General features: G+C 38.8%; 1 protein-coding gene and 1 long non-coding RNA gene across 2 annotated transcripts; one reads left to right on the top strand and one right to left on the bottom strand.

Moving 5' to 3' along the window:
- The first annotated feature begins 1,985 nt into the window (after nt 1-1,985).
- On the top strand, nt 1,986-2,885 carry LOC147508669 (uncharacterized). The gene has a single exon (XM_086597515.1). It carries the CDS (start codon nt 1,986-1,988, stop codon nt 2,883-2,885), a length of 900 nt encoding a protein of 299 aa, XP_086453641.1.
- Nucleotides 2,886-20,186: 17,301 nt separating this feature from the next.
- On the bottom strand, nt 20,187-22,518 carry LOC147508668 (uncharacterized). Its single transcript, XR_015216403.1, has 3 exons — nt 22,312-22,518; nt 22,065-22,175; nt 20,187-20,492 (listed from the first exon to the last, which is right to left on the bottom strand). It is a non-coding gene; the product is annotated as an uncharacterized LOC147508668 (long non-coding RNA).
- Nucleotides 22,519-23,653: the final 1,135 nt, after the last annotated feature.

The raw sequence follows: 23,653 nt of genomic DNA, 5'->3' as shown, positions 1-23,653 counted from the left end.
TTTTTCTAGTACCAGAACGACGTTCCTGACGATTTTGTGGTTGAAAAACTTGCAGAGTACATCACGGCAAAAGAAGGAGACGAACCCAAGGCATAACTGAACCAGGATCAGCCGTAATATCTCAGAGAGCAGATTTCAGTGCACCAGAAAAAGCCAAACAACAAGCACGTGGTATTCTTTTCACAATACAAAAAGGTATACGAAATACACTATCAAGTAACGTCTCATGTGATCCAATACACCTTTCAGAGAATGGGGTCCTTACTTAGGGCGACTGGAAGCAGCATTACTTAAGTTGCTCATGTGATCCGATACACCTTTCCTTTCCTGTTTTAGTTAAATTTCAGAGTTTTCCCTCACTTATCCACTCGTGACTTCACTTTCTTCCCTCTTCTGGTAAAATCCTTCACTGCGAACAGTGCAAGTTCGGAGAAGGAATTTAAGAGCTTAGGACGCTAACCTCATTCATTCGACAACATGGCCTCATCTAGTAACCCCTCAGATCGTTAAACCGAAGCGGACAAATTTGGAAATCGACCAAGCTCATGGAGTGTGCTGTTTAATAGAAAGGGTTCTCAACAAGGTGCGACTGTAGCATTTAAAGATTTCACACCAGTCATAGTAAATGGAGTAGTGCAATTCCCTCAAGAGTTGATAGAACAAGGTATTCAATAGTGGGATGAATACTTGGTGGGGTATTTTCTGGACTCTAGACTGCCATTTCTTATGGTTAAGGAGTTTCTGGAGAAGAAGTGGAAGTTGAAGGGTTCTTTTGAAATAACTACTGACAAGGAGTTGTTTTACATGAGCTTCACTGGCACTGAAGATCGGCAAATGGTGATGGAAGAAGGTCCAGTGTTTATAGCTGGGAAAGTGTTTGTTGTTAAACCTTGGACAGTGGAAGTGGATAATTACAGAAACAAGGTTGCCTCGGCACCGGTCTGGGTCAAGCTGATGGATGTTCCTAAGGAAATGTGGATGTTGGATTGGTTGTCATATCTCGCGAGTCTAGTAGGAGGAACACCTATGTTTATGGATGCGGCAACCGCACAACGGAAAAGGCTTTCATTTGCGAGGTTTTGCATTGAATTCCCTGTGAACCATGAGTATAAGGAGGTTATAACAGTGAAAGCAGGAAATCGGGAGGTTGTAATCCCACTAGAATACCCATGGAGACCAGTATCCTGCTCAAAATGTAATCGGTTTGGACACTTAGAGGACAAATGTAATGGAAGAAATGTTCGAGTTTGGAGAAGACGAAATACTCAGCATAACGATCAGACACAAGTAAATGAAGACACAACTGTGCATGAGAGTTCTCATGAAGGTGAGACCACGAGGGGCAAAAGCGGCAGTAATATGGAGAATATGGCAGAGGGAGAAGGAGTGGTGGCTACCACTACTGAGGAGGCAAGCTTGTCAGGTGGTATTGATAGCAGGGCAATAGTCCCATATGAGGGTGGTACTCACGTTCTTAGTACCCTGAGTGTAGGAACTGAGGGGCCATATGTTGGAGTGATAAACTCCTTAGCTGGAGCTAACGCCAGGTTACAGGGTAACACAGAGGATGTAACAGTTGAGTCCATCTCAGAGATTGGAAACACAGAGGGGTTCAGTAACCCAGAGGCAACTCCATTGGATGTTAGTGGAGGTAGATTTGTCATCCTCCAAAACACAGCAGAGGATATTGTACAGAGTACTGAGTTGGTCATCCACAGGGAAGTCCCGGCAACAGCTGAAGAACTGCAGTTTCGGGATGAGCAAGTCATTTATGAAGCAACAGTGCTGGAAGAAGGAATCATTGATGATGACCTTTCTGAACCAGAAACGGAGCTCTTTAATGACGAGCAGCCACAGCAGGCAGCCTCTACAGCTGTGCTTCCCCTTCAAGTTATAACAAGGTCACAAGCTCAGGACAGCTCCCGGAAGAATGGAAAGGGAAAGAATAAGGGCACGAATAAGAAAGGGAAACACAAACAATAGAAATGATGAAGATTGCTATATGGAATGTGCGAGGTCTTAATGACAAAAATAAAGCTAGATATATGAATAATTTTAGAAATGAGAATAAATTGTGCATTTTTGGTATGTTGGAAACTAAAGTCAAGATTGAGAAGTTCCAGGCTCTCAGCAACATCTGTTGCCCTTCATGGGCCTTTGTTAACAATTACAGTAGTGATCCGAGTGGTCGAGTATGGCTATCATGGGATCCGGGCATTATTTCCTTGGTGAAAATTTTGGAAATGGAGCAACTTATTCACTGCAAGGTTGAACTGTTACCTACTATGAAATCGTTCTTCTTAACTGTGGTTTATGCTAGCAACTCAAGTGCTGACAGACTGAGGTTATGGAGAGATATTTGCTCTATCCACTCTGGACTTCAGGGTGAGTGGTGTGTTACAGGGGACTTTAACAATGTGTTGTACTCCTTTGAACGTATTGGAGGGGAGGCGGTGCATGCCCGGGAGACAGGGCCTTTTTCAGACTGCCTAGTTCAAGCTGAATTGTATGATATCAAAGCTACAGGGGGATTCTACACTTGGACTAACTTTGCCAGGAAGTGGTCTAAAATTGATAGGTGTTTGGTAAATAGCTCTTGGAGCTCGTCATTTTCATTCTCTTTTGCTGAATTTTTGCCCCCAGGCACGTCTGACCACTCACCTATTATTATCTCTATATTGAATAATGTCTCTATTAGTCTTCCTTTCAGATTCAGCAACTTTTGGGCTCTGCATCCTGATTTTTTGGGCACGTTTCTGGCAAGCTTGAATGAAGCAGTGTTTGGGTGCCCCATGTACGTCCTCACCCAAAAGCTGAAGATGCTGAAGAATAAGCTTAAAGGGTGGGCAAAATTCTACTGTTCAGATTTATCTAAGCAGACATAAGCAACAAGGAAAGAGCTCAAGAGCATCCAGAAAGCTCAACAAAGCAATCCAATGGATAGTCTGTTAAGCATACGGGAGAAGGAAGCCAGAACCACTCTTTGTCAGCTTATTATTATGGAAGGGGAGGATCTCCGACATAGAACTAAATGTGACTGGATGAAGTACGGGGATAAATGCACTGAATTTTTCCACAAGACGCTCAAAGAGAGGAAAGGCAGAAATCTTATATGGGCTATTTAGGATACTATTGGTTTGAGGAGGGAGGGTCAGGTGGGAGTATCAGAAGCATTTGTAGACTACTACAAAGGGTTGTTGGGGCAACCTGCCCCAGTTCTATGTGATGCGGGTAGCCTGGAGGAGCTCCACTTCCCAAGGGTACTCACTACACATGAGGCAGATATGATGGTGCTCCATTTTACTGAAGCAAAAGTACAACTAGCTTTGTTTGAAATGGAAGGTAATAAAGCCCCAGGGCCTGATGAGTTCAATGCTTTTTTCTTCAAAAAGAACTGGCAGCATGTGAAGGCGGAGTTTGTCAAAGTTGTTACTTCTGTGTTTGCATTAAAGACAATTAATAGAGGAGTCAACTCTACCCACATCAGCCTCATCCCTAAATGTGCAACGCCTTCAAGAGTAGAAGAGTTCAGACCTATTGCCTGCTGCAATGTCATCTATAAGTGTGTATCTAAACTTCTCACTAACAGAATGAAGTCGTATATGCCTGACATCATTTCCATGTAATAATCGGCATTCATCCCTGGCAGATCGATACAAGATAACCTCCTGCTGGCTCATGAGCTTATCAAAAGCTATAATCGGCCACACGGGACTACTAGATGCTCCATCAAGATTGATATTACCAAAGCATATGATACAGTCAGCTGGCAGACTATTGAGAAAGTAATGGCGAGATTCAGATTCCATGAGAAGTTCATTGAGTGGACAAAGATGTGCTATTCCTCTCCGTACTATTCTATTATAGTTAATGGTACACCACAGGGTTACTTTGCTGGCTGTAGGGGCCTCAGACAAGGGGATCCTATATCACCGTATTTGTTTGTCCTTGTCATGGAGGTATTTGGTTGAATGCAGAATCGGAGTGTTATGGCGAAAGAAATTTCTTACCACTCTAAATGCAAGAAACTAGACATTACGCATCTGAGTTTTGCCGATGACGTCCTGGTGTTCTGTAAAGGGGATGAAAAGACAGTGAGGGTAGTGAAGAAGGCTATTGATGATTTCTCTGAGTGCACTGGTCTAAAGCTAAGTAGACAATTACCACCCTCCTTGCTGGAAGCATGAGTAACCACGAGGCACAGGAACTGGCGGATATAATGGAAGTGCAGCTGGTACAGCCCCCTGTAACTTACCTAGGATTGCCTCTCACTGCAACAAGAATGGGTATTAAAGAATGCCTGCCACTGACGGAAATGGTCACCAAGAAGATTTCTAATTGGAAGAATAAGTCGCTCTCTCATGCGGGAAGGCTCCAATTGATTCAATCAGTCTTATCCTCTCTTCATGTTTACTGGGCTCGAACGCGTTTGTTTTACCCAAAAACTCACGGGAGATATTGCTAAGATTTGTAATAGATTCCTATGGGCAAAAGGGGCCAGACATGACACCGAAGATGCACCATGCTAGTCACACCCTCACTAGAATTGATAAAGAACAGGGAGGATTGGGTATTGTGGACCCTAGCATGTGGAATAAGGCTGCCTACTGTGGCCTTGTGTTCAAGATAGCCAGCTATGAGGACTCTTTATGGGTCAAATGGGACGGTTGAACATCATGTCGAAGCAACACTTACGGGCGATGGCGATCCCCAGTGGACTGTTCATGGGTGCGGAGGAATGTCCTAAAGACCATAAAGCGCTTTCGAAGCTTGTTAGGCACCAGATAGCGAGAGGCGAGCAAACATATGTATGGCATGACCCATGGTGCCATGACACTCCACTCTTTTTTTGGGATGAAGCAGTTCAACTGCTACAGGTTCCTCATAATGCTTTGGTTAGTGATCTCATTTCCAATGGAAGGTGGAATCACATTGTTTCTAGCCTGCCAGATAGTGCGCTGAAGAAGAAGATTGAAGGTACCGAATTAAATCATATGCTACAGCAGGACCAAGTCATTTGGACATCGACTTCTACAGGCAGATTTACGGTCAAATCAGCGTACATGTCTTTGAAATAGCTCCGACCAAGAGTTAAATGGCATCGAGTGGTTTGGGGTAAGTTGGTTATACCGAAACACTCGTTTACTAGATGGCAGTTATTTTCGAATTGCTTACCCACCCAGGACCGACTGGTTAAGAAGAAAATAATCCATCACTCGATATGCGGCTTCTGCAATGCTTCTAGGGAGCATTCCAAACACCTCTTTTTTATTGCCCGTATACAAAAGAGGTTTGGTCTAGTGTAAAAGGATGGCTGGGTTTGAACACGCAGGTGAAAACGTCGACTGCCAAGTGGTATAGCTTCCTTAGGATTTGTCGTAGTGCCTCGATCGAATCTGAAATTACTAGAGCAGTAACCTTTGCCACAATATATGCCATCTGGATAGAGAGGAACTTGAAGAAATTTCAGCAGAATAGTCACTCAGAGGTGCAGGTATATGCAAAGATCAAGAAGGAGATGAAGATGTATCTTCAAATTATGTTGGCTGAAGTGCGACATACGCGATGGTCGCCAAGGTTTCTAATCGCGGGATCGGTATCCAAGTTCATTACACAGGTCGAGCCCCAGTATGGTGCAAATGGTCCAAGCCGCAACCAGGGGATTTACTAGTCAACATGGATGGGGCAGTCTCATAAGACATTAATGGTTATGGTGGTGTTATTCGAGATGAGTTTGGTGCCGTCAAACTAGTGTTTACAGGGAGCTCGACTAAAAGATCGGTTATCACCCGGAGTTCTTTGGCAATTGAGGCTGGTATGAAGGGAGCAATCCAGATAGGAGCAAGACGAATTAGTGTATGCTCAGACTCGAAGGGAGCAGTAGGAGCTATTACTGGTACAGAGGAGCTGCCTTGGTACTGCCTTAACATAGTGTTTGCTATTGACCGCTTGAAGTTACATTTTGAATGGATAGACTTCAAGCATGTGTTCAGGGAAGCAAATCAAGTTGCTGACTACTTCTCTAAGCTAAGCAAGGAACATGAGGATTCAATTTTGTATTTCCTACCTCCTGTAGACTATGAACTATCCGAAATAGTAGAGGAGGATGCACAAGGGAAACTGTACTTGAGAACATGAGTTTTTTCTTTTAATACAGGTCGAGGTCTGCCTAACCTCTAAATGCTTCAAAAAAAAAGGTAACGTCTCATCAAGATGCGAAACAATACCAAGCGAATTAGGGGTATCACCGTCAACCCTGTGTGTCGTGAGTGTAAGATCTGTAGTGTTGGGCTTAGGGGGCAGCTGTGGTATGCCCACAATGACACATGCGGGTTCTCCACTCTCCATCAAAGCAGGTGGTTCTATGGTATCATCTAGATGACGACATGGTATACCAAGTGCATGGATGCAAAGACAAATTCCACAAATCCATTTGTCTAAGGACTTTAGGGAGTTCTCTAGTGACAAATACAGTTCACGCTCATCCTTAATTTCATCTCGTACCCTTTCAATACTCAACTGGCAATCCAAGTGTTGTTTATCAAAATGTGTGAAAATGCAGGGAACAGTAAACCCATTGCCATTCACCCCGTTGGTGCATCCGTGACGATCTCGAAAAGGACAATGAACACGCTTCTTAGGTGGTGGGGTACATAACCCCGAAGAAGTAATTGAGAGGGTGAGACATTTCTTCTCTCTCATAGCCAAATCCTGATGACAGCTAAACAATCCCCAAAACAAACACATCCAAAACCCCAAAACTCATCGAACAAAACACAAAACACCTAATACAAGCAAATCTCACAACCCGTCAAAACAAATCCGAACCCATCTAAAACCAAATCTCCTCGACAGTTCAAACATTTTTTTTTAATCACACAAGTGTGGTGATTAAAACTTAAAGGGTATCAAGTGGTGGGTTTTGGTTTTGGTGGGGGGGGGGGTATGTTTTTTGGAAGTTGGTGGTCGGGTTTTATGAGAGTCGGTGGTTAAAGGATGGTGGTAAGTGGTTGAAGGAGATAATGGCGGGTTTACTGAGGGGGAGATGATGGTTGGGTTTAGGGGGAGAGACGGTGGTTGAGAAGAAGGTGGTGGTTGTAGGCGGTGAATATATACGGTGGTCAGGTTGTTTTTGGATCTGGGGTTTAAGGGTGGCGGTGGTGGTGGCAGCAATACAACTACAAGGTCGGGGGTGTTTATGGGGGCAGCGGTGGGAGGTGGTGATGAGGGTGTAGGCAGCACGAGTGGTGCTGCAAGTTTTGGGGGAAGAAGAAGGTCGGGGCAGTAGTGAAGGGTTTTGTGCGGGCAGCAACGAAGGTTTTTTTTTTTCTTCTAAAGTTGATTTTGTATTAATTAAAAATAGTGTTATAGGGAACAAAAGAATGGTAGACTCGATTACACTAGGGGATGAACCTATAGTAAGTTAAGTCTGGATTTTCTATCTTTTTTTTAGGAATGGCGGCTTATGATTCCACCATTGTTTTGACCCTTTGTTCAGCTGCACTCCCTTGTTGGCACTTGTATCTATTGCAAAGTTCACTTCTCTCCAAGAGCTGGTGAAGTGGAACCAAATGCCGGAGTGTTTGATCTTGTCCCATTGTGCTCTCAACTTCTGAAGTTTTAGTTAGTGGTGGTAACTTCAAAGAGTTTGTAAGAAGTGAGGTTCATCCTAAATTGTTTAGAGTTTAAGTGTGGGAGTTGTAAAGAAAAAAGGTAGACTCTTGGTATAGATTGTTTATTTTAAGCTAATGAAAACATGAAAACTCAAGTTGTTGATATTGAAATGACATGAAAACATTGAAATAAGTATTGATTGAAGATTGAAATCAAACAAAGTAAAATAACAAGATGTAAATAAAAGAAAATGAATAACAATAAAGTAAAGGACTTGAATTGAAAAACTAGACAAAAAATTAAAACAAACCAAATGGTTTGGACCCTAAAGCAATGTATACTTTCTCTCTCCCTAGCTTTTAGATTATATACTCCTACTTTTGCCTTTTACATATTAGTCCTTCTCCATTACAAATGAAACACCTCACATTTCACTTTTGCTTTCGCTTTTTGATTTCTTATTGACCAAGGTAGGTTTTGGAAGAATGTCATATTTTGAGATAAAGGCCTCCATCTCTGGTCTTCTGAGTTGAGGGCTTTGATCTTTGACCTTGACCTTTGACTTTGACTTTTTCAACACTTTTCCATAGCAGCTTCTGGTCTTCATAATAAGCGTGATTAAGGCTCCTTTTAGTGCTAAGATACAACTTTTATGATAAGTGGTCCGAAATTCTCCATATCCTGAAAAAGACAATAAAAGCTCTAAGTTGTCTTTTCGTTAAGCGTAAAATGGGCTATAATGCAGTAATGCAAGAGTAATAAAACACACATTTGAGAGCTGACCACCTTCCATAGAACTTTGTCAGGCTTGAAATGCTTTTGCAGCTGCAACCAAATCAATGTCTACCCATATGTGTTGCCACCCTTGTTGAATTGCCATGTTTAAGCCCTCTATGATAGCTGTGCATTCTGCCTCATAGTTCATTGCCACTCCTATTCCTCCTATGTAAGTGCCTTTGATTGTACCTTCATGATCCCTGAACACCACTCCCTATCCTACTATTGCCCGGATTGCCTCTGGCAGCCCCATCTACATTCATCTGCATAATACCTCTAGGAGGCAAGTACCAGTATCATTCTATCATTTTGGGCACCATTCTAGCTTTAGTGTTCAAGCCTAAGTTCTTCAGAGTATTCAAATATGTAATTGTGTTGTCCATATGCCCATCTAATTCCCCATAAGCAACTCTAATATCTTTGCTTACTGGACCCATGATGTTGTGTTGTCCACTTCTGGCATTGTCATATTGGATCTTATTTCGAAATTTCCAAATGCTGACGATTCTAGTGATTGTGCAAGCTTTCTAAAGGTCTCTAACAAGAGTGCATCTATCCTTACAAACTCCCATCATGTCAGAAACCTTTTTGATTTCTTTGTTATCACAGAACCAACTTGTCACCAGCTGCCAGAATCTCTTGGTGAGAGAGCAATTGAAAAATAGGTGATCGAAAGACTCCGCTTCCTTCTTGCAAAAGTAGCACCAAGAAGCGAGTGCTACTTTCTTGGAAGTAAGGACATCATCCATGTACAATCCTTTTTGGAGAATTTTCCACCCAATTGATGAGGTTCTTGGGTGTACCTTTGCTGACCTTAAGAACTTATGCCAAGGAGGTTCAACATTTCGGTCTCTAATAGCTTCACATGCCGACTTCACTGTGAACTGGCCACTTGTAGTATGCTTCCAAAGTTTTTTATCTTGCTGGTGTGTAAGTGGCTCTTGTAGTTCTTCTATTCTGATGCCCAATCTAGTAATCAGCTGCTGCATAGAGTTTGAGAAGGTCCACCCTGTATCACATATGTGTTTATCTAGTGTATCTTTGAGTTTTCTCCATAGAGTGTTATGCGGTTGCAATTGCTCTCTGATACTATTCTCCCTTGCCCATCTATCTTTCCATAAATGAATCTTCTTTCCGTTCCTAATCACCCATATGTAATGTTCTTCAAATTTCTTAAGTGCCTTCTTCATGCCCAGCCAAAAAGTTGAGGATTTCCTTTTCTGCTCGCCTGCTTTGTCGAAGTACTTTCCTTTCATGTATCTAGCCCAACTGCTGTCTTCTGTAAGGATTCCCTAGGCAAGTTTCATCAGCATAGACATGTTAATGTCTTTGAATTTTTTAAGGCCGAGTCCTCCTTCTTGCTTAGGCTTGCACACTTTGTCCCATGCCACTATTATGAACTTTTTCTCTGTTGCTTTGCCGATCCAAAGAAAATTTCTGATCATCCTTTCACACTATTTCTAAACTACAACTGGCCATTTGTATATGGCCATGTTGTGAATTGGGATGCTATTTAGTACATGTTTCACTAGCAGTGTTCTTCCCTGAAAAGAGAGGCTCTTCCCTACCCAACTTGTAATTCTTACTCTTATTTTCTCAATAAGTGGGGCCATGTGATCTTTTGTAATTCTACCTTGGAAGAGAGGGAATCCGAGGTATTTTTCTAGTAGCTCTCCCTCCTTAATGCCTAGCATTTCCTCGATCTCCTCTTTTTTTGTGGTGATGCATCTTGCTTAAGAAAAACTTGCATTTGGCTTTGCTTATTTTTTCTGTCCAGAAGTGGATTGATATCTATCCAAAATTCCCATCAGATTTCTAAGAGTTCTTTTGTTGGCATTGCAAAAGAGGAAGATGTCGTCTGCAAACATGAGGTGAGTAGGGCTTGTATGAGTGTAGTTTTGAACCATTCTTTTAATCTTGTTGTTATCGGCCATGATGTGGATACTTCTGCTTAAGCATTCTTCCACAAAGGCAAAAGCAAAAGGTGAAAAGAGGGTCACCACCGATCGACTCCCAAATGTATTTTTTACCCAGTATATTCTTTGCATTCTGACCTTTCTTACGCTTAATGAATAGACAACTCATAGCTTTTATTGCCTTTTTTTTTATGTTAGGGAGTATTTCATAGCACTTATCATAAAAGCTGCGTCTTAGCGCCAAAATGAGCCTTAATCACGCTTATTATAAAGACCATAAGTTGCTATGGAAAAGTGCTAAAAAAAGTCAAAGTCAAAGTTAACGGTCAAAGTCAAAGGTCAAGGTCAAAAGTCAAAGCCCTCAATTCAAAAGACCAGAGATGGAGGCCATTATCTCAAAATATGACATTCTCCCAAACCTACCTTGGTCAAGAAGAAATCAAAAAGCAAAAGCAAAAGCAAAAGTGAAGTGTGAGGTGTCTAATTTGTAATGGAGAAAAGCAAATATGTAAAAGGAAAAAATAGAGGTATATAACCCAAAAGTAAGGGAGAGAGAAACCATCTATTGTCTTAGGATCCAAACCATTTAGTTTGTTTAATTTCTTGTCTAGTTTTTCAATTCAAGTTTTTTACTTTATTATTTGTTTTATTTCCTTAATTTCAATCAAACTTGTTATTTTACTTGTTCTTATTCCAATCTTCAATCTTATATTGTTATTTTTGTTCCAATTTTTCAATGTTTTCAAGTTATTTCAATACCAACAACTAGAGCTTTCATGTTTTCATTAGCTTAAAACCAATCTAATTTATACAAGAGTATACCTTTCTTCTTCACAACTCCCACACTCAAACTCTAAACAATTTAGGATGAACCTCACTTCTAAAACAAACTCTTTTGAAGTTACCACCACTATCTAAAGCTTCAAATGGCGCTGCCATCATGGATTGAAGGAGTGATAGTGCTTGGTTTAGAATCTAAGAAGGGAGCATCATTCTTATCTTTCCATTTCTATTTTTTTTTCAATTTTTTGTCATTTTATTTTATTATTTTTCAATATTGATCTACTTTTCTTACGAGGGTTCTTGGGACAACAAAGTTGGAGAGGAGAGAAGACACCGACTAAAAGACGATCGATCTTCATCTTCACCCACGGGCGACCGCTGAAGTTGGCTAGGGGGCGACCTCCCAGTCACCTCCAGAGACGTGGGTCCAATTTTTTGGTAGCTCAGTTGGTTTTTGATGAATAGTGGCACACCGAGCCCAGATTTTGTAATGAAGTAGGAGAAGTCAGTGGAAATTGTTTGTAATTGTTAGAGATAAAAAGAAAAACGAAAAAAATTAGGAAAAGTTGGTTTTTGATTACTTCTTTATGATGAACATGAGTTAAACTTGGTTTAAGTTTTATACTTACAAAATGATTAGAGTTTTAATTGCCCTGGAAAGTTCAAATGTGTGAGGCAAGTTATGGATCATAGCTCACACACTATGAATCAACTTGGTAATCAACACTTTAAGTCCATTTGACTCTAGTTAATCTAGGTTATTAATCTAAAACTAGTTAATCTATTAGATTATTATAGTATTAGTTTAGTTTTAAGTTTGGGCCTTTGAAGGCAAAGTTGTATAAATTATCAAAAACCCAACTTGTGGGCTTTTTAAGTGGGCCTTTATTGTAACTTAAAACAGGGTAAATCTTGAAAGGTTGGGCCTGGTTCTCAGATCACGCACCAACCGACGTCGCCTTCTCCTCAAGCAGCATGTAAGCACGACTTGAGAGGTAAATTCTAAACCTCCTCGAAGCCCAAGTAAGAGGATACCTTGTGTGTTCAAGCATGCTTACGTGATTGTTTGAAATTTAATTTCCACACTGCAATTTACATTCGTGCATAAGGTTGAACCCGAGCCACATAATAACCATTGGGAAGTCATTACCAAATGTAGGTAAATTAGACGTTGCATGGTTCTTGAAAGCTCTAGACAAAGAAAATGAATTAAAATCAATCAACTAGGGCCCAAAATAGTCACGCTCCTCTAGAAAAGGACAAAAATATAGCCACGATGATTTAGAGTAATCAGTTACCAGACTCCGGTGGACCAACTACCTTGCTCACTCCCCTCCCCCAGATTCATTGTGAGTGAGATTCTTGGTAGCATACGACTTAGTGAAGTGACTGCCTATTCTTCTAAGACGTGTAGTAGAGGCATCCTAGTCTTTCGCCCAATTGTTCCTCTAAACAGGGCATAATAAAATATAGACCAAAAGCAAACTTTTCAAAACTCCATACTTGCAAAAACAAATTTTGAATTCTTGAGCATATGCACCGTTTGCGCATGTTAGGATAATTTTAGGGTCTTGCTAAAAGTGTATGATACTGTGTTCAGGCATTTCTAGTATTAGCAAGAATAAAACTTACTCATGTAGGAGAGCTCATCGCCTTAGACAATCTCTTGTTTCTAGTCCTCCATCTCATAAGATGGCTGAGGAAGTAGTGCAAGCTGAAGAGCCTCGATCTCTCCAACTTCTACACACCATTGCAAGATAGGCATCTTGTATACGACTCACACCGCTCACAAGCGATTTTCAAATTCCACTGATTGTGTTCAATCTTCTACCTATCTTCCACTGGTACGTTAGAACACGAGTTACCATACGAGCATCTACGCCGGATACATGAAGTATGTAATACTTTTCATCATTCGGGCATCACCAACGATTAGGTTAAGCTACAAGTGTTTCCTTTCACTCTAGTTGGTAAGAGTCACACTTGGCTTCTTTCACAGAAGGCCGACTCTTTTGATACATGGGAAAATGTTGTGTTCTCATTCATGAAAAAGTACTTTCCGCCAAAGAAAACAGAAGAGATAAGAAGCAAGATATAGTTCTTCAGACAGAGTCCGTATGAGACATTTTTCGAAGCATGGGATAGATTCTCCGACCTGCTCCATTCATGTACTCACCACAAACTAGAAAAATTCACTCTTGTCCAATGTTTCTTCAAAGGCCTTCTCCCAGAACACAAAGTAACCCTTGACATCATGAGTAATGACAATTTTTTGGATAAAGGTGCAATTGAAGCTTTAACCTTTTTTTGAAAACTAAGCTGAAAAAAGTACCCATTGAGATGACATAAAAAATTCCAGAACAGCCTAACCCAGTACATCTAAGGCTAGTGGTATTTTTGAGGTGAAAACAGATCTAGAAATCTAAACCTTAATCAAAACCTTCATCAGAAAGATACATGCCCTCACAACAAAACAAAAAGACCAAACCCTTTATGCTGTCATGAACATAAATACTTCATCATGAAATTTCTGTCTAAGCTTAAATTATATAGATGCCACCTGTCCCTTGATCACAAACCTATATATCATCACTTCAGCCAGAAAAAGTATATGCTTTCAATATACCAAATGCACCATGGAGACAATATCCAAACTTCACATGGACCAACATTCCACAAAACCAAACACTACCAGGTTTCAACAAACCAACAAATACATTCAGACAAGGACAAAGACAAAGTACCTATACCCATTACACCATCAACTAGTGTCCAAACAGGATAAGCCTACCGAAATAATGTTATTTGTCATGCAACAACAAACCCAAATCCTAGCATCCATGCAACAATCTCTAAACTTGTTAGCCCAAGATAAAACCTAGAAAGGTGTGTTCCTACGTCAAGCTATTTCTAATCCTAAACCGATAAACATAGCCTTTGAAGCAACAAGTGACGTTAACAAAGCTAGAGCGCCAAAAACTCTTTCTTAATCATCCCATCTATGAGGATTGACTCCTCTTTTCCGATGTATTCCTTTCCCATTCCATTTCATCTTTTCCTTTAAAGGGGATGCATCAATAAGGTAACCGGACCTCTCCACTTGGAGGGTGTGGTTGTAAGTGTCATAGCTTTAGTCCATAGTATATCTCGCATATTCTTTGTAAAAACACTTTTTACTCGTCGTTGGAGTAAGCGTGAACCTATGGAGCGAGTATACAATTTTTATTTTCTTTATTTTACACTTCTTTTTCAAAAATGTTTGTTTTCTTTGTGCTGTTAATGATAGATTCTTGATATATCAATAGTTAAGTGATTTTTCAAAATAGGCAATGGATTTTACATAGACCAACCCCTAGAATAACACAATCTAAGGGCGGTTTAAGATCAGTTTTGCTTACTAAGGGTCGCCTATATCACCGAGCTATTCGCTCGGGTCAGGGCATTCCATGTCTTGCGCAGTAAATCTCCCAACTCACGTAGCTGAAGCTCTATCTGTCTAGATTGGGTTCGCCATAGAGCCGACATGAAAGTTGCCTAAGATTATCTGTTATGATTTGTTTTCAAGTAGTAACATCTAGAATCATAGCTTTTGATTACGAGTTTCTTAAAACATCTCTCCATAGTTTTCTACACCAGAGGATATAAAAATGAAAGTTATACGCCCGGAGTAACCAAAATAATACCGGATTAACGTATAATTTTATCTTCTTGGCAAAACCTCTATATGGATAGAGATATATTTTGAATGAGAAAACCAACTTAAAAATTAAAAAAAAAAAAAAAAGACGGGGCGTCTTCAAACGAGAGTTTAACAAATAGAGTAACCCAAAGTGATACTATTCTCTGTTTAATTCTATCTTTTGCCTCCACCTCTTTATTTTGTCTCGAGAATCTGACATTAAAATATTCAAAAAAATTTGAATTTTCAAAATTTCCCTTTCTTAAAAATCTTTCTCCTATCATTTAAATCTTTTTCCCTTCTAAATCTCTCTCGTTTCTAAAAAAGGTTTTCAAAAATGTCTTCTGTAGCAAACAAAAACCCTCCACCTAGTAAGACTAGATAGATCAGTTTCAATGATCATGTACAAGTACTTTATAGAGAACTGGAGCTTAAGATATGGACACATATACCGAAAATTATTCCTAGTTTACGTAAGAGTTCATACGCACGTAAGAGACGAGCTATGAGAAAAGGTTGGTGCTTGAATTGTCAAACATCAACTTGCCTCGGTCTTCAACCTAATAGTGAAAATTCAGTTTTTACGGTTTTTATGTGCTAGCCACCTACTCATCGAGCACAGCTAAGGAGAGTAATCCAGCCATCTGGTTGGGATTGACTCAAGTTTTCAAAAACTTCCTAGTCTTAGGGATCTGACTTAAAAGGACCCACCTTTTTAAAATTTTAGTCAAACTTATTCAAAACAATAAGTTTGACTGAATTTTAAATATATATATATATATATATATATATATATATATATATATAAATAATCCTTTTGTTATCTGTACATATTTCCCTACAGTTCCTGTATAGTTCTTTCCATAATTTGTTTTTCATCCACTGTTGCATGTAAGTATATTCTATATCATTATGTTGCATTTTCAATGCTGATCGTTTTGGTACTTCACAGGTCAAGATCGGTCAAGTAACGAAGCGCGGATCGGCTCTTGAAGTTGGCAAGGCAATGAGGACAAGATTGGAATTTCCTGATTTTATTTGGGTTTGGACCAAAATTTCAATTTCTTTAAAGAGGCACGTGCCATTAAACTATTTAGCCCACGCGACCGCCCACATTCCATCTTCTCCATTATAAAAATCCCCAACCTTAGCCACCCACACTTGCGCGCCTTGCCCCCATCCAACTTGCGTCGCGACCTCACCTCAACACACCTCCACCCAATTTTTTTATGGCCTGCTCCATTTTCAACCCCCATTCCAACTCAAAACCCCAATTTTATCAATCCCTACTCTAAATGGCTTGAGTTCTTAAAATCGTGCCAGAGCAAAATTTTCAAAACCTCTTCTATTTCGATCTATTTGAAGTGCACTTCAGAGCTGAGATTAGAAGAAGATGATGGGAACCCTTGGTTTTGTTGGAAGGTGTGGTTTATTCTCCCTCTCTTACTCTTTCGTTTTATAACTACATTCTTATAGGGGAGGATGACCGCATCACAGTTGTCAAGGATGGCCACTCACTGGAGCTCACCAAGGAGGTGGTGAGTGGAGTTCTGGGGATTCCTCTAAAGACTTATGTTCAGAAGGAACAGTCCCCATATGGAAAGACCATCGATGTGATGATGGTAGAAACACTTCTTGAGGGGGTGAAAAACCCCAAGTCTCACTCTTGCGTTTTGAGTTGGCTCACTGAAGGAACTAGCTAGCAAGATCTCGATTGGATGTTCTACAACCCCGCTAGGCTTGGCCAAGCCTTCGGATATAGGTAAGGCGATGCTTCATCTTTTATGGATTCTTCAAGAGCAGAAGAACAGCTTCTACATTGTCTCCTTCATCTTTGAGCAACTTTGCAAATCGAAGAAGTCAACCGCCCCTTTACCAGTGCTGGTCACCAAGATCATGCAGCACTAGGGGTTCCAAGCCACAGACGACCTAGTGGAGGTCAAGGATGCTACCACAGGTCCTATCTATGCCTAGGGATGTCCAAACAGGTATTAGGTTACCCGAACTTGACTTTTCGGGTTTTGAACAGGTATCAGGTTACCTGAACCCGGACCGGTTTTCAGCGGGTCGGATTCAGAGTCAGGTATTTTGTTGAGAAGTGTGACCAAACCCTACCCTAACCCTATATTTTGGGTACCCATCGGGCTCGGGTTCGGATTTCGAATAGGATAAAGCCCTAGTATAAATGAAGAAATAAGACAATAAGAAACTTTATTTGAAATATATATATCTACATTTTATTCCTTCTTCGGCTATCCACCAATCCTTCAAACAAAATAAAATTTCTAATGAACTTGGAAGTAATTATCACCTATACTCGGACATAATTATTTGATATTATTTAAAAATAGATGGACTCGGAATTAACTATAAACACATGATCACATGCAATTACTGAAAAAATTGGAAATCCCGACATAATTTTTTTCATAATCCAATATACTAAATAACTCATCATTGTAAATATGAATGAGATCATAATCCAAATATTTATCTAACTCATTCTTTTATATGAGATTAATAGTATGCAATTGAAACCGGATTTGGGGTTCGATTTTCGGGTCCGGTTCGGTTTCGAGTTTTTTAGCCCTTTTAACGGGTTTAGGGCTAAATTATCGGGTCGGTCCGGCTTTAGAGAGTGCGACCAAACCCTACCCTATGTATTTCGGTTTGGGTTCAGGTTTAGGTTTTGTCGGGTTCGGGCAGGGTTTGGTACGGGTATTTTGTTCGGTTTTGGGTGGGTTTTAGGCAAGATGGACATCCTTATCTATGCCCACTGCGTCCAGAAGTCATGGCTTCCACCTGAAGCCAGAGCCGCTGAGCAAGCACGCCTGACCCAGAAGTTGGATTACAGTTCAGTCAGCCCATGGATGGAATTCACTTCCTCCATGGAGGCCAGAGGATTCTGCATGCGTATCTTCACCAGCTCAGGGAAACATTATAGCGGAACAGCTGACCATCAGAGAGGAGTAGCGGTCCTTCCAGCAAGAGCAGCGATGTTTTCAGCACAGTGTTACTAGAACACTGCAGAGCATCAGAGACGCGCTCCCACGTAGTGATAGACATGCCAGGTCCCGACATCAGCAAGGAGAAGGATCTTCTAGACGTCGAGACTAGTCATGCATGGATTCTGACTAGGATTCTCCATAGTGTCCGTATAGTTGGATTTATTTATTTTTCTGTTTCTTTCTTACTTGTATGACGTAGTATAAGTTTAATTATATGCTTAATATTATTTGCTTGTTTTATTTTGTTTTGTTTTTGTTGTGGAATTTGAGTAGAAGGTAAAACAGATACATCATGCCAAAATTTTCCATTTTTCTTTTATGCATTTCATACATGTTTTCAAAAATACAAAAACTCAAAAAGATTTTATAGTAGAATAAATATCCCTAGTATAATAAACCATGTATTTCTCGTTCTATATCAAACAACCCACACCCCAAACTTATTTTGGGGTGGCGTATTTTCATCATGAAGAACAAAATACAGGTGTATCGCCGTTTTTGCTTATGTTTCTATGGTAATCTCTTTCTTTATCTCTTCATACTTTGAGGACAAAGCATAGTTCTATTTGGGGGTGGTATAACAACATTTTGCAAAAACTAGGCATTTTCTATATAGTATATATAATAATATATTTCTTCCTTTCTATGAAAAAGACCAAAAATATTTTTCCATTTAGTATTAAAAAGTCTTGTTTTCTTTTTCTATGATGAATAAAAAATTTAGAAGTCTCATTATAGCAATAGAGTAAGGACTTGTTCTTCGTACTTAGACTAATATACGTAGAATAGCATCTGCATCTTTTCATGAATGGCATGCATCAACATTTGTTTGTACATAGCAGTGAGTTTCTGAAGCCAAGGTTAGAACAATTAAGTTCCATATCCTGTGAGAATCTAGCCAAAAGCCTCATCTAAATGATTATTAAGTAATGACACAAAAGATGCCCGGATAGAAAGACCACAAGTCTACTTGCTTGATCACCACGTCATATCCTAAGAGAGAATTTAGGCCCTTTTTGGATTGATATAGCCAAATAAATGTTAAAACCCCAAAAAGATAGTTTTCCTCTAGTTACCTCTTGAGCCTTCACATTTTCTAAAAGCCTTTTTATTCTTCACAAAAAATTCCTAACCGGTTACAACACACAATAAAAAAACTTACCTAGCTGGCAAGTTGAGAACTGGATAGATATTAGAAAAAGAAAAGAGAAGACCTTGTACCCACTACTGCAAAAAAGTCTATAGATAGCGTTCAGAAAATGCTATGAAAATCAGACTATAGCATTTTCACAAACACTATCTATGAGCATGCTATGCTTTTAACGATAGCATTTCAGGTTAAAACGATATTAAAACGATTGCACTTTTCTATAAATGCTATCCACTTTGATTGCAATTTTTACAACAACTATAATCCCATTGGTAGCATTTTGGAAAAACCGTTATGCTTTTTATTGCACTTAAAGTGCACGCTATTATCTCTTGATAGCGTTTAAGAAATGCTATCCTTCTACATTTCATGAATTTTGATTTTTATTTCATTTTGTGAAACACAATTAATTCTGATTTGGATCTAGATGGATTCGAACCATCAACCTCTCACTCTCATTGAGTGAGCACTCTTCCCATTTTTGAGCTTATAGATCCACAAGAAGAAAAAAAAATACGACATACACTTGATTTAAAAGGGCAAAATCACTAGTAGACTTGTGGTTATACTTAGAATAATAAAAGGTAACGACGTACATGTAATCATCTATAAAGATACATAATATAAGTTATGTATGGAAACTAAATCAACTAATACATAGGAAAGAAAGATATATATTATGTGTAGGAATGTAAAAAGGCAAATGTAGTCAATATAATATATATTCTTTCACATGAAAAGATTACTAAAAAAATATAAGGATTATCTGCGGTTACTGATAAGGTAGTAAGAAGGATTTGGAGTATGATACCTTATACTCTAGCAAGTAGCAACTCTACAAAAACAGTATAACTGTGTCAATTGGAGAATAAAGAAATAGCATTTAAGAACTTAAAACAGAATTCGACAACCAAACATTTTGAACATTTTAAAGATGTTTCTCTAATCTTCCAAAACCATCTTGAATTCTTGGAAAACCCCGAGTACAGAAAAACACTAACAAAACTCTCTTATTCTATAAACAATAAGGGCAAGGAGAAAAATGAGACCTTGCCTGAGGGTCTCAGATTCCAAACTTCATTCAACCTAGATTTGAGTCATCAAGATAGCCACTATTGTGGGACTCAATCCATGGAAACAAAATGTATATCAAACCATCTGAAGAAAAAAATGAAGAAAAGAAATTAAAAAGTATTGTTTCCTTATGCTACCATCTTCACCAGCAACCCAACACCAAATAAACTACCATATAATTAACCAAAAGAAAATTTGCTTCCAGAAAAACATGCAATAAGTTGTAAATGCTACTAATAGGTCGAGCACCCGCATCACGAGTAACATAACAACTATTGTTCAAAGGCTTCTGCCATATAACAATATATCCATCCTTTACAAGTTGCCAACAAAGACTAACAATAATATATCTAAAAGCTAGTGTTGGGTACCTCTCCACTGCTCCTGAAGATTCTCTTCATGCTTCTAAACATATCCTCCATCTCTGAAAATCTTGTTGACATCTAGCTCTGAAAATCTTGTTGATATCAAAAAGTAGTATACCATCTTCACTGCAAGCAAAGAGAAAAATAAACCTGATCAGTACAATAAGATAAGCAAATCTTGAGGATGCAATGCAGTTGATAGTGTTATGACTGATTTAAGAAAATATCAATTGTAAGCTAGACTGGAGCCTTAACACTTATGTGATTTATTTAAGGCTCAAGCCAGTTCTTCAACAATGCGTTAAGAGATCAACTTAAAAGGGTTAGATCTTTCTAACTCTTCAACACCGAAGTAATCCCTTAGTTGCCTGCAGGTTTCTACAATAGATGACTTCATGTTATCACCTAATAAACTTAAAGAATATGACAGAGTTTTCAAAAGGCAACCAACGTTTGTAAAAGGATATGTTAATCATCATATCTATTCCATTCACAAACAAGCAAACATGTGGTTTGTCACATTGTAAAATCCAAATTAAGCTTCAAAATTATTACTTACATGTCTCATCTCCTTCCATATTGTAAGTTCCGTCCAAGATTTAATTATCTTCTTCTATGGTTCTTCTTTGCCTAGGTTGTTGCTCGGCAATTTGTTCCCTCAAAACTTCTTCCAAATAAGATGGTACTGTAAAGAATCAAAATTAGTGCTAAACCCCTATGGACCAGCTCCTATAACCTATACTTTACCATACAAATGGATTAAAGTTTGCATGTCGAGTACTTACTATTATGTGGCTCCAGAATTTTAGCAATTGACTTGTGATTGAGAGAACTACTAATTTTTAGTCCTCCTTATGCAAGGACACAACAAACAAACAAATATCATGGTTCTACCGATGGAATTGCTCACGCCATTTTCTATATATTGTTTGCTCCATTATTCCCTTGTTGGCACAAAGCGACTGACCGAGACTCTTTCTTTCTTATTTGCTCCATTAGTATAATGTTTCTACTTCAGCTAACAAATTCGGTCTCCCTAACTCCGATTGTATTAACCCTAAGCAAGGAAATCTGGAAAAAGAAATAGCAAGAAAACACTCGCTGAACATAACACACACACTTAAATTAAACACATAATTGCATGTGACTCATAGAATATCTTGGATACAAGGAAATCTTGGATACAATATCGCACAGTAATGCAATAACAAGAGGTTAAACTATATCACACAAGAAACAAATCACCATATAGCTACCCGAAAACATCAACAACAATCAGTATTACACAAACACAAATATCTAAACAAGCCAAAAATTATACGAAGATCCCATAGAAAATCACGTGTTGCACTAACCACATCTCTTCATATACACCATTTTCTTTTATTGAGTTACTATTTTACGGATCCAAAAAAATCACATCTTGCACGGGAATCAACCATATAGTTAGAAAACAAAACCAAAAAGCAATATCTTCAAGGTTTTCGATTTTTTTTCTCGCTGGATATTATTAGAGCAAGCTATTTAATTGAATTACACTATAGATTGAAACTGTGGCTGTCAGAGGCGCTAGTGTGTATGTGTGTGTGACCAAAAGATTCGAATGTTAAATAAGTCAATAAAAAATAAGCAGTAATATCCATTATCTTTCAAAGAAAGGCACCAGTATACATCAACATTTAGAAGTGAAAAACTTACTGAATGGAAATGGAGAAGCTCAAATTGATAGGTGTACCTCTGCGAACTGTTGCTGAATGAGCAATATTCAGATTACCTCGTTCCTTGCCTACAATAGGACTCCCATATATTCTACAACAAAGAATAAAGTATTAATGAAGTGGTACATAAAATGAAATAAAATAAAATTGAATCCACTAAAATCGAGTGCACATATAGATTCACTGAAAATTGAATATGGAGTTTTTCAAGAAAGAGAAGAAAGTACCGATATATGAAGTTTTTGCTTTGTTTTGAGATGAGAGAACGAAGGAATTGTGATGGGCGGTAATGGTAGATGTGGTCGTGGGGTGGTCGGTGGAGAGAGGGTGGATGGTGGTCGGTGGAGAGAGGGTTAATCCGAAATAAATTTTAGAGATGGTGGTAGCTGTTTTTCAGAGAGGGGTTTTTTTGGGGCGGAAAGAAAGAAAATAGAAATAAAAGAAGCCGCCTGTTTCATTTTCATTTTGGGGAATTTCAGTTGAGGTGGCCTGGTGGACTTGAATTTTTGGTGTTGAAGTCCAGCAAAGGCTTGCCGTTTATAGCAGTAGCAGTAAACGCAATGAATTTGATCGCATTTTTTTGTCCAAACGCAATACTTAGTGTACCAATTACAAACTTAGGATAGCACTAGACGATAAATGCTATCCTTCAAAATTTTATAGCAGTTTTTTATAAGTGTTATTAAATTAATGCTATCTATTTACAGTTTTCTAATAATGTACAAAATCTGAACAGTTATTTGCTTAAAAAAAAAATGAAAGACCAATTAAAAACCAAAACTCCAAGAAAAAATCAAATGAGTCAAAAAAATTGAATCTCCCAAAAGTTCAAAATCAATAGGAGACGATATCACAAACAAAAAGAAACAAAAGTGAAGTTAGAACTCCCAAAATTCAAAATCATATGGAGTCACAAAGCCAAAGGGCTAAAAGAATGTATCACAATTCGAAAACAAAAGAACAAACCGAGGTTCTTCTCGGGTTACAAATATCTTGGAGACCCAGTTTCTCGACTTATCATATTTTATTTTTCCCTTCCTTTTTCCTTTTAAACCATCACACTAGCCTCGAAACTCCTAATAAAAGATCGACCTCTAGCTCAATTAAGAATATGATGGTGTGATAGTAAGTGGCAAGCGTGATAAATTGACCCCAGTTTTTTTGGACGTTATTTGAGTATGCAAGTAATATAAGTGCCCGCTGCACTTGAGATAACGAACCTTTAGTGAATCTATCAGAGAGTTGTGATTGCAACATGCCCCTGTGAGAACCCATGATAATTGTAAAAACCAGCTTTTATTCCTACTTAACTAATTAAACTCGGCAGAAGTAAAAACATGAATTAACACTAATTGTTATCAAAGTTTTACTCTCGATTATCATATAATAAAACTGGAGTCAGAATTTGTTCCACTCCTAGTTGCTTAAACATAACAATTTCTCTAACTTAATCAATTCTATAATATCAATGAGAGCAATGGTTTAATTATACTAATATGGTGAAAATAACTCATTAAGATATGCTAAATTATACTATGGCAATTTAATGAGAAGATGTGAATGAGAAGA

Source organism: Coptis chinensis, chromosome 3 (assembly GCF_015680905.1).
Source record: "Coptis chinensis isolate HL-2020 chromosome 3, ASM1568090v1, whole genome shotgun sequence".
Taxonomy (NCBI): Eukaryota; Viridiplantae; Streptophyta; class Magnoliopsida; order Ranunculales; family Ranunculaceae; genus Coptis; species Coptis chinensis.
This window is presented reverse-complemented; position numbering and strand designations above follow the sequence as displayed.